The sequence below is a fragment of the Tasmannia lanceolata genome, unplaced genomic scaffold (genome assembly GCF_043159265.1).
Source record: "Tasmannia lanceolata isolate RefF3 unplaced genomic scaffold, GAP_Taslan_0.1 ptg000016l, whole genome shotgun sequence".
In the NCBI taxonomy this organism is placed as follows: Eukaryota; Viridiplantae; Streptophyta; class Magnoliopsida; order Canellales; family Winteraceae; genus Tasmannia; species Tasmannia lanceolata.
This window is the reverse complement of record NW_027518693.1, coordinates 20,203,951-20,216,334: the sequence shown is the minus strand read 5'-3', so window position 1 is coordinate 20,216,334 and position 12,384 is coordinate 20,203,951. Positions and strand designations below refer to the sequence as shown.

General features: G+C 36.9%; 1 protein-coding gene across 1 annotated transcript in view; it reads right to left on the bottom strand.

The window, feature by feature from the left end:
• Nucleotides 1–12,384, bottom strand: part of LOC143848786 (DNA-directed RNA polymerase III subunit 1-like) — a 114,666-nt gene that overhangs the window by 69,837 nt on the left and 32,445 nt on the right. The window contains exons 14-15 of the mRNA XM_077357847.1: nucleotides 3,767–3,962; nucleotides 158–251 (exon numbers count right to left, since the gene is read on the bottom strand). Coding sequence (XP_077213962.1) covers nucleotides 158–251; nucleotides 3,767–3,962 — 290 coding nt within the window. The remainder of the gene's footprint in view (nucleotides 1–157; nucleotides 252–3,766; nucleotides 3,963–12,384) is intronic.

The window sequence follows — 12,384 nt, the reverse complement described above, 5'->3', positions numbered from 1 at the left end:
TTTTCATCAAGACATGCGTGCATTTGCATACATATAACCACGCATCAACATGGAGTGCTCAATACAGTAAGTTCAGAGAATTTTTTTGTCATTTTGCCAGATATGAGAACTCATACAAAAGACAATTTAGAAAACCAATATTTTATGCGAGAAATACCTCAACTTTGCCAGACGGTTCATACAAGCAGCAGCGGCATGTGCATTATAGTCTCTAAGAAGAACAGAATATAGACCATCCTTATTACCATTTCCTGAAGTAAATAAAAAACACCAAAATGTACACATGGAGCGTTAGGACAGCCAAATCTATAATGGAGTTATTACCTCAAAACAGAGTGAGGTTTAAAAGAGACTACAGTATCATGCAGTACACAACTTACAACCATAGTTGTCAACCCGTGACTCGACTCGTGACCAAAGTTACCGGGATCGCCATCCCACCCTCCGACCCGCGATCCGGGGTCGCTGACCCGAAACGTGGGTCGTTTGGGACCAAGATCACCAAAAATGGTGACCCGGGCGACCCGCGCGAAAGGTAGAGAGGGAACACTTAGGTGGACTAGGAAAAGAGAGTTGCACAATAGTTAATTAGTTTGTTCATATTTTTATTTTCTTATTTCAGAACCGCGTGGTTATTTTGTGTTTACTTACATTTAAGATTGAGAATGCAATATATGTTGGTACTTAATTTAGTAATATTTGGAGATCTTCAAATTTTATATATTATGGATTGGATTGGAACAGGCATTTTCATTTTGAATATATATGAATGGCATACATGAGGTTTTTGGTTTTGTTTATTAAATGTATGTAGTATGGACTATAGAATGATTTTCTTGTAAAAATATATGAAATGATATATATATATATATATATATATATATATATAGAGAGAGAGAGAGAGAGAGTACCAGAGCGACCCAGATTTGCACTCCAAATCGACCCGCGAGCTAAAATAGCCAACCAACTTAGCCTACCCTCATCGTACCGCGTACCGGGCTACCATCGTACCCCATACCCATTCTCATACCGCTTACCAGAACGAACCGCGTTCCAGGTAACCTTGCTCGTGACTCGATTTCTTAATTTTATGACTCGTGACTCGTAAAAGTTTTTGATAAGAACAAAAAATTAGTTGAAAAAATATAATTATATATCAAAAGGTGAAGCATGTTAAAAATATAACACAATAGCACATAGATAAAGCACTAAGCTAAAAATATAAATAATGATATGCTTGTAACTTGCATGCACAAAAATAATAAAGTTCTGGTTGAAACTTAAACATGCGTGAAAACCCTTCCTTGGTTTAGATTTGTATCCACCAATGATTTATGGTATGGTTGGAAGGAGATTTGTGGTGGTTCAAGCCAAGAACCCAAGATTGTCCAAGACTGGGAGTCTAGCATGGGGAACCCTGGTCCTGTCGGAATTGGGGAGTCTTGAGGGATGAATTTGGAGCTATGAAATGAGCTTTTGCGGATCCCATTGGGACTCTAATGAAGCTGAAGTGCATGCTATCTACCGAGGAATAAGGTATCTTGAGAATGAAGATTTGAATAAGGTGGCGGTAGAAGAGACTCGCTCAACGTGATAAGGTGGCATTGGGGAATGCTATGCCCAGCGAAACAAGAAAGTTCAGGCCCAGCGACTCGACTTGACTCGTAAGAGTCTTATTTTTTTTTACTCGACTCGCAACGACTCGTAAGAGTCGCCAAATGACTCGTAAGAGTCTTCAACGGATGCGAGTCACTCATGTAACTTGACGCAAAAGCCCAACAACTCGACTCGAGAGTTGACTCGTAAGAGTTTAACAACTATGCTTACAACAAACATTCAGTAAATATTATACAACTTACAACATAAGAAACAGTAAAGAGAAAATAAAGTCAAAAAATAAGAAATAGTAAAACACTAGTTGTAAAATCCCAGGATAACAAGAAAACATGACAAAGATCAATAAATAAGAGGAAAAAGTTGATATAAACATCAAATACAATCATAATTGCTCAAGTTCTGCTAGTGTTGTTGTTTATTAAAACAAATCACCTTCAACATTATATGGGAAGCAAGAAACAGAATGAAAAATACTACAAATGGGAAATGAAATTAGGATTGTGAAAATACAATACACAAGTGTTCCAATTGTTTCAGAGCAACAACACAGCAAGTCCGTGCACGTAGAAGAGATCCCCCAGTAACAAACAGTCATACAGCAAGGGTTCTGCCCATAAACCAATTGACCCCACCTGCTGGGTTGGATGAGGCCTGAGGTATTTTGACATTGACTTCATTGGGGACCAAACAAGAATGGTTTATGGGGAGCAGCTCCTTCAAAGTAGTTCCCACATCATGACAGGATGAAGCCATATATCAACTCCTCAACACAATCTTTTTTTTTTAATATTTCCTCAACACAATCTTTAAAAATCCTAAAATAACACTTTGCATGAAGGAGATGATTAAAGCAGTAGGATCACCCCATCACATTGGGACAAGAGGAACAGGCTAAACCAGTGACAGCCCCTTAGATCAATGGAGCAGATCACCATCAAGTTTCGTGTGTACAAGGGGCAAATCCAACTCTAATTATCAAATATGAATCTCTGTTTTTGTCAATACATTCATATATATATATATATATATATATATATATATATATATATATATATATATATATATTACATAATGTGTATTACATAACAACATAGACACAATATAAAAAAAAGTCCCGCCACTTTTGCACCCGGCAATTTGCAGGGTGTATTTGCATTCAAACACTAAACATCACCTAAAAATAAGACCTGTAGGGACCCTATCATGGTTTATTAGCATAGTGTACCCAAAAAGCATTGTTTTGGTTTTAAATTTCCATCAAAACCAACACAAAACGACTGAAATATTTTCCTACCGAAACTGAAACTAAAATGACCATAATACATAAAGCATAATAGTTTGTGTGATAGCGGTATACTATATCAATATGTATTACATAATTATATCGATATGAATTGCAAGCGAAATGTGGTGCAAGTATTGTGTATAAATATTTATATGAAATATGTGTGAAATTTGGTATGTACTAAATTATCAAACAGCATGGCCCTAGGTGTTCGATGTTTTTAAACCATTATGGATGGTTATCTTCTTATGTGATGGTTTCTAAGTGTGTATTTGTGCTTATTCTAATATCTCTTGAAGTTTTATCTTTAAGTTCTATCATTTGCATATGTTTCCATTGCTTTATGTGATTTTAGACATCAATTTATATGATGCCTGAAAAGTAACATAGAAGTAATATGATGCCACATTTGACACGACAAAGGATAACTGATATTACATATTTCGGTGTTTAGGCAACAAGGCAAACCAATACACATAAGCATGGTTTTAAACTTCGCCGAAACGAAATTCACTGTGAGTCGGAAAAGTACCAAACTTCGCCGAAACGTTTCGGAAATTTCGGCCGAAACGTTTCGTTTCTAAATTTCGGAAATTTCGGTGAAATGTTTCGGTGAAATTTCGGAAATTTCGGTGAAACGTTTCGGAAATTTTGGTGAAATTTTTACAAGATTTCGTCCGAAATTTCGTACCGAAACCGAAACCGAGATTTAAAACCTTGCACATAAGACAGAGTTTATTTTTCTTCTTTTTTAGTGGAAAGAAGTTAATGAATAAAGATGGTAAGTACCAACATATCTTAATAGGAAACCCGAGAAGGAATTTGGGAAACAACAAATATTAAATATTATTAAATGATACTAACCTAAAGTAGCTTTTCCGAGCTGCCCGCATATAAGTTCACTATTACGGAAATATACATATCCATCTTTCGGGCACATTGTTTCTCTAGACTTGCTATAATTTTTCTCCACAACAGTAAGATTCACATACACCCTCATGTGAGCTTGAGGCCGTATTAGAACACTAAAAATTTGTTTCCCAGTCCAAAGCTCCATTGGCTGAAAAAGCACCAAATGTAAACAAAAGTTAGGGTGATAACAAACAACCAAGACCAAAAAGCTAAACTTATAGCAAACTAAAACACCTAACAGTATTGACAAGATATAGTGTAAGGGAAGCTGATAGGAGCAACCCTATTCTTCATAAGAACACCACTGATACTATTTTTATAACTTTGATAGTGATCCCACGTATCAATTTCATGCATATAAAGACAAAAGGAGGCATATTATAAAGAAAGGGGTTCCATACAAATACTTGATACCAAGACATATTTAGGGGAAACCATGTTGCCAGAGAAACCAAAACAGTTTAAAGATACTTTTAAGGAAATAATATATACGCCCATTTTTCATCTCCAGGCCACCCCAATGTAGCATAGAAGAGTAGTCATAAATACACTACAGGGGGCTGTCCAAGTATGAAAAGGGAGCGAATATATCACTTCCCCACTTTTAAAAGTCAACAACTTGAACAAAAATCGCTGAACAATAGAGAAATCACACCACAATCAGCATAGAAAGAAAAAGCTCACTTCTATATTTTTTATCTTTCAAAAAAAAAAATTATATTATAAATTTTTCTCTGCCTTCGATTTAACTCACAGTTGTAACATTTTTTACAACAAAAGATGTTTCCAAAAAATATAATCACATTGAGCAAGATCGAGGAAAAAACATATTTCCAGATTTTCTTTCTTTTTTTAGTACTTACATTTCTTCTTTAAATATGTTAAGAAATTGCTAAAACAACAAATGAAGTTTTTCGCAAGTTCCTACTACAAATACAGTATTTTTTTTAAACAATTTAATTTTCAATTTTGCCCTGATCCGGTTTTATGTTTTTCCTGCATAATTTATCAGTACCAAAATGACTATTTCTAGCAAATCTTCAAAAGTTATATGAAGAAATAACTAAAAATCAATGCCTTCCCTCGCGGCTGTTAGCAAAGGAGCGAGAGAAACAGATCTTGTTAAGGGAAGAAAAGGAAAGCAAAGAAGACACAAAGATGAAGACGAATGTGTTTGAATGTTTTTTTCCCTCAATTAGAACGTATGTTTTAATTTTTGTAAACATTTTTCTAATGCATATCATTCTGTATTGGGCAAAATGTGACCATAATCACATATTTCTAGTCATTTTTTCTATTCTTACTACTTTTCAGTTTTGTTTTAGTTTTCAGTGTTTATACTGCAGTTCATTTCGAAACTGCTAGTAAGGGTTACATAATCTAAAAACAAATCATGTATTTTCCTGTTTTTCCTCTCATTTCCCGTTTATTGTCGTTTTCCAATTTTCAGTACCAAATATTCCAATTTTCAAAACTTTTAGTACTAGCAGAAAATTATGATTTCCAACTAAATAGCTTTCTGTTTGTTGATTTTAAATTATATGGTTTAGCTTTAGTTACTTAACCGCAAAAAAGCAACAGCCAGGGAAGAGATGAATCCCAAATGGATGGATAACTGATATCTTGAATGAATGACTTTACATGTCTAAGAGAAAAATATAAAAGGTCCGTGAGTCTTTCCATAAGAAGACGCATTCAAGGTCCTCCCCCGTTAGGATATGGAACAGTAATGAGTGAGACCCCAACAATTTTGACATATCCAAAGAACGCACTTTGGATTAAAGTCTTTCTAAAGTGATTACAACAATATTCAGAAAATATAGAATTCCCAGACTATTTATCAAAGCCAGAACAGCTATTGGTCCGTCACCAACATTGAACTTGATTCCATTAAAGGACTTACAACTAGTTTCCAAGAAGTAAAAATATGTGACCCCTACATGTTAAATTACACTGATCAGTTCTATTTGCCAGGTTTTGGTATTTGGAAACAATTATTCTAGCCCAAAGTTCGTCTAGCCTCCACCACCATTTAGCCAAGAAATCAGGGTTTTGACTCACGCACTTATACCAAAGGGAAACAAACTTTGAGCCAATTAACAAGATGACACTTTTCAAATGGGAGATCGTCTTCCAAAGGAAATTTCTTTCAAACCTTTGATCTTTTTCCTCCCACATGTGAAGAGACTACTAGAAATAATTGCCAAGAGTAGTCTCAATGAATGCCAGCAGAATACGTAAAATACAATGTAAAGAACCCATCTCTGTCTCTCTCCACAAAAAAAACCAAGTTAATGATCACTTACTATATCATCTAAAATGTGCCTCACAACCACAAAACCACTTTGAATGGGAGCCACCAATAAGCCCATCACTTTTTTTAATCCTCATTAACAAAACCTTAGAGATGAACCTATAAACACATCCACCAAAACTGATGGACCTAAATTCCATGATATATGCTTCTGTGCTATCTGTAATTCTTGAGGAAAGGTGACCTACAATCCATCTCTTTTGAAGGCTGAAAATGTCCCCTCTAACCTCTTCTCTTGAAGGGTTTCAAGACGACCCTTATCCTCCAAAGATGAATAAGGGAAATCACCATAGATCTAGAGATGCTGATTACATTCTAACGAGAAAATAAAAGTAAAAAGTCATATAACAAATTTCTTCAGCAACTTCCTCACTTCATAGTTGTTGAAGGTTTTTATTATTATTTCTAGCATAGGTGCTAGTCTCTTAAGTGAGGGGGTATATTTGTCATTTTCTTTCCTTTTAACTTACACAAGCAGTTTTGCAGTACGGTGGGTTTCCCCTTCTACATATAACATAAACGAATAGGTTATGGAATGTGACTTTCAAGTCAAACCAACATCCACGACTTCTCTCTTTCTTTCTCTTTTTTCTTCTCTCCTCATCCTACTTTGATTAATTAACATGGTATGAGAGCACTGGTCTGACTCATGAACTTTCTTGCACTCTTTTTTTCTTTTCTAGATGCATATATTGGAAACCCTAGGTGGCTAGGTCTGTCTTGTGCTGATCGAACCACAAGATCTAGGTTGTTCTCTTGTTGGGCACAAAACCCTACGGCGTTCTTTGTGTTTTTGCGCCTAGGTGTTTGCTATTTAAGTTATTCCTCTTTCAGTGCTATATCAAGGAAGAATAGTGCCTAAGATGACTGTCTGCTTCCTTACGCAAGGGTTGTTGCCCTATTCATGGAGTTTTCATGGTGTTTGTGTGGCCCATATGCTGTGTGCTGCTCATATGCATTGAAGCTGGGAATTTGTTTGCCCTATATCTTGCTCAAGTCGCTTATATGCTTTCATACTAGAGTTTGAAGGTTCTGATTTGTGATGCTCTACGTAGATAATCCACTTGCTACCTTGTTTGTATGGACCTCTAGCTGCAGTGTTCATGTGAATACACTGCCCTATTCGTGGATTTAAAGGTGTGTGGTTTTGATTATTTGAAGTCCTTGCTGAGGGAGCACTTATTGCTCCATGAGTTGTTGATCTTTTTAGGGGATTTTGAGTGAGTTGCCCTACTTTTGTGATCTATGGGCCGCCATATTTGTTTGGATCAGTTGCTGCCCTGTCTGAAAATAGTACTAATAAGTGAAAGTAAACCGTGCCTACCCAACATTATAGAGATGCCAAGATTGCAACTCATGTTTGTGAAGTTTAATGGGCCAAATTATATCGTGTGGGCTAAGTCCTCAAAGGTAGCACCGGGTGAAGGAGCAAGTTAAAGCAGTGTTTAAAAACACGGCTGCAGCGCAGAACGCGGCCGAAGAAAAACCTAGTTGAATCGGCATGACGCGGTCTAGTAATCGGTTGACGCGGTCTAGTAATCGGTTTACACGGCCGAGTACTCGGATGACGTTGTCATAATTCGGGAGATTCAAAGGAGTTTTTATCAAGGAAGCAGGATTCGTCACTGGGAGTGGGGAACCTCGATTCCCGGGTTCTCGAATCCGAAACGGGAATCTTCTCGAATCCCCAAAAACTGGGAATCCCGGTTCGGATTTGTCGGAAACCCGATTCTCACTTTTGGGAATCGCGGTTTATGATTCCCCGAAAACCCGATTCCTACTTTTGGGAACTGCGGTTTAATGTTATGTGAAACGCGATTTCCCGGCGATTCTCTAGCGATGCCCAACTCCCCAGCAATTCCCCGACAATTCCCCGGCGACTCCCCGGTGACTCTCCAGCGACTTCACGATTTCCACTTCCAACCATCCCCAGAGCCTTCGATTCCCGCTTTCGATTCCCACTCTGGCAACCTTGGTTTTTATTGACTCCGTAGGGCAAAACTCGTTGCCAAAACGCTGAAGACAGCCAAGGTAAAAGGGAATCAACTCGGGGGAGTCCACGGGGGGGTGGTGTGGTTAAAACTATGAGTCAAAGTTCTTGACCGAGGAAGCTTCAGATGAACTCGACAGTGGATATAAAGACTGGCTAAGCGAGAATTATCAGGTTAAACATGATGTTTCTAGACATGGTTAAAGAAAGGTTGTAAAACACATGCTCCGTTTGGTTGCCAGTAATTTTTTTATCCTACGAAGCTTTTAATCCCAACAGTGACGTCAACGGAATTTGCTAGGTTTTTTTTTCCTACAATTCCTAAAATTCCTGCCAAAATTTTGGGGTGTCATTACTAAATATGAGAAGGGAGGAGAGAGAGGGAAGAGAGAGAAAGAGAGAGGACATCATTCCCTAGGAAAGAAAAAGAGGGGACAAGGAGTCCATGTCACCACAGAAGCAATCATTACAAGAGTGGGATTAAAAAAATTCTAGTGCTAAAAGGCAACCAAACATGGGATGGGACGACAATTTTACTAAAAACTTCCTAGAACAATAATTTTACTGGCAACCAAACGGAGCCGCACTCATCTTATGATTATAATTTCTCCTTATTATGAATTATTCAAGAATAAATTCACATTACAGATGCCTACAAACATGATGTTTCTAGACATGGTTAAAGAAAGGTTGAAAAACACTTAAGGAGCCGCACTCATCTTATGATAATAATTTCTCGTGATTATGAATTATTCGAGAATAAATTCACATTACAGAATAGGAATAAGTCCCTTTCTTAGTATTGTAGTATTTTGAAGGGTTTTTGGGAAGAGCTGAATGTATATCAGCCCCTACCCATTGATTTAGTATTGCTGAAGAGACAATTAGAGGAGTTTAGAGCAGCCAAATTTCTCCCAGTTATCAACCCAAACATTACTCCCTCTGTGTTCATATTTTAGCTAGTAAGGAGCTTCCTTATCTTACATGTATTTCTAACTTCGACGTATTAGAGTGTTTCAGCCACCAGTGGTAGTGTTGTGAACAATCTGCCCTAATGAGTTCAATGTCAGAGGAGACTGTGGCAGAGGATGAGGTGGTGCTTTTGGTAAAGGTCGTTGAGGCTGCAATTTAGGATGTTGCAGAGGTTGTAGAGTCAAAAAGTGTGTTCATTGTGGACATATAACCTCAATTCATAAAGTGAACACGATATTACATGAGTGAACAAGGAATCTATATATTGCCGACACACGTGTCTTGCCATGTCCGACACAACACACGTGTCCACCCATGTTGACACTCCTTTGGACACTTTTAAATGTATAGCTACAAGTATTAGACTTAATGTGGGTGTGTGGACAAATTTTTCTGCCAAGTCAAGTGTGACATTTGTTTACCTATTTTATTATTAACTCTTCTCTTATTATAAACTCTTTTTTAGCTCTTCTTTAACTAATATTTGTAGTTGCATCATATATACTTTCTATTTAGCAGTGTCCCCGTTTCTAAATTTTGGGGGTTTGCCATGTCCGTGTCGACACGTGACACTCGTGTCCGTGTCGACACGTGACACTCGTGTCCGTGTCGACACGTGACACTCGTGTCCGTGTCCACAAATCATATATATATATATATATATGTGTGTGTGTGTGTGTGTGTGTGTGTGTGTGTGTGTGTGTGTGTGTGTGTGTGTATAATAAAAAAACAGCAGTTGGGATGAGCTTGCAAAGCCACATTGACCAATCAAGTTTTTTATATATCAAAAGATGATGAAATGCTTCTAGGTAGTACTACCAAAAAACAGACAAATTGTTCCAACAGTCATTTAGTTTTTCTTTCACGAGATGTGTGAAGACCTCTCCTCGATCAATAAGTTGTCCCTCTACATCCATGGCTACTATGGCCAACTCATCTAATTCTACTATTTTTATTTCACAGAGGTCATCTCCCAGGGTCATTGGTTGAAGAACCTCAGACCATGCAACTGGTAAATCTTTTAAATGCGTGTCCCTCATTCATCTATTACACTTGTTGATAGTTCCTCATCTATTGGGTCTGATAGAGGTACCGTTTGCCCTACCTCTTCCTTTTAATTGTCTCCAGTTCTTTTTCTGTTTGAACAAGTAATATTTTTTTGAATGGCAAATACCATCAGTACATGGGAAATAAAGTGATTGCCCTTGTAAAAATATTATACATCTGTATCTACTATTAAAGAGAGAAAAATATTGCTCCTATAGGTCATTCTACATTATCTGTTCGTGAGAAGTATCATGCTTTCCACTTATAATCACAAGGTACATCAGTACCTTGTAATAGAGGGGGGGAAATGACTTTTGGACAGAATGTTATAACTTTAGTACTTAGGAAATAATTATTTTTTTTTATATACAAATATAGGTTGCAACAATACCATATGACAAGAAGAGAAAAATGAATTGTTTGTATGTGATCTTACATAGTCAGTGCTTGTACAAAGCCATTGGTAAAATGATTCGTTGGGGTTTTGTGCCTCATTCTGGGATACTAAACAGTCCAGATCTAAGGCTGTTTATATGCCTCATTTTGGGACACGAAACAGTCCAGATCTAGGGGTTTGTGTGTCCTACTTTGGGGGCGCGAAACAATTCAGATTTTGGGACATTTCGTGTGAGATTTAAAACTATAAAAATGTGCTCATATTTGGGGCAAAATGCGTAATTGGAAAACTGAGGACAAATAGGGATTGATGTTGTTCTATTCATAAATTTGACCCCAGGATCAGTACCTTTCATTTCACCGGCGGGGCCGCTTCCAAATCCTCAGCTTCGTAAAACAAAGGCAAGTGACAGCTAGACCTGGTTATTCAATGAATTCAATGGTGATGGAGATTTGTGTATGGTGTTAGTTATTAGTTATTTCCTAGTACTGTTGTTATTTGCTTTTCATTAAACTTGTTTTAACTGTTCAAGCATATGTCATTTAGAAATTGCAATGCTCAATAAGAAATGAACCTAATAACCACCCTCATTTAAGTATATGGAAAGATTAAGAAGTCAAAGAATAAAATAAAGAAAGAAGAAATGAAGACGAAAATGGAGAAGGGTGATTGGAGGCCGTAGAGCCATCCCCGGATAATAAGAAAAGATAAATAAATAAATATACAACTTGGAAGGGTCGAGCAACTTCCTCGTTGATGTTGGAATCCTATGAAGACTATAAGTCTCTAGGCGGTATGATATATCGGAAAGCGTCTACGCGGAATAGACCGTGCGGGTAAAGACAACAAGCTGGAGTGTCTTCGGTTAAAAGATATTTCAATAATGATAAAGCCGAAAGGTAGTAAATAAATTTTAGATTGATTTATGTTAATATAGCTCGATCCCTATTCCATTCTTATAGTTTTAACTATCCTTACTTGATTCTTGTGTGTTTTATGGATTTACTGTTCCGCATAATTCTACTTAGCATTTATTTCTATTATCTATCCTTGTTTTTATTGATTCTAACCTATACACATTTATTTCAATCTGTTGTCTTGATTGGTATCCAATACCGGTATTGTCTCTATCACAAATTGCTGTGTAACCCATTTTCCCCTCCATGTATGGAGAACGTGGAAGAGGAAGCGTTCGTAGATGAGGAAGCTTGAGTCCAAAGAGTGGGTCGAAGAATAATTGAAGTGGGAGGCGACGATATCAGTCGATTTCCCTGAATCTTTTCTTTATTGCTAGTGGAGTTTAATTCTGTTTTGTTTTTAGGACTTTGAGTTATGTTGAGTTTCGGAGTATTCATAGTTTTAATTATTTGTTGTTAATACTGGTTCTGTTTGAAATAAGAATGGTGAATGACATGTTTATGGTGTTAAGTCTGTAAAAAAAATTATGGTGATTTTGGCAGGTTGAGTTGGTCCTGCGAGACAAAAAAAATAAAAGAATAAAATAGAATAAACCTAGCTAATAGAGCATGTCCTCCAAAGGCATGTCTGGATAGGGCAAAAGATGATGGACATAGACAACCTGCACACTGTAAATTGGGAAGGTCTAAAACGACTTCATTCTCGACACCCATACAAAAGTGATTTTGTAAAAGCAAATAGCTGATTAACAATACTGTGGACATTTCCTCAAAAAAGAAAACCATAGGAACTAAAAAGTGATAATAGATTATTTAGCTAAACAAATAACAATATCTAGGCATTCATTAACAATGAGAAGCATTGTATAATTAGATGTCAATGATACATATGGAGATAGAAGAAAACAAAAACAAACTCAAACTTTATATAGC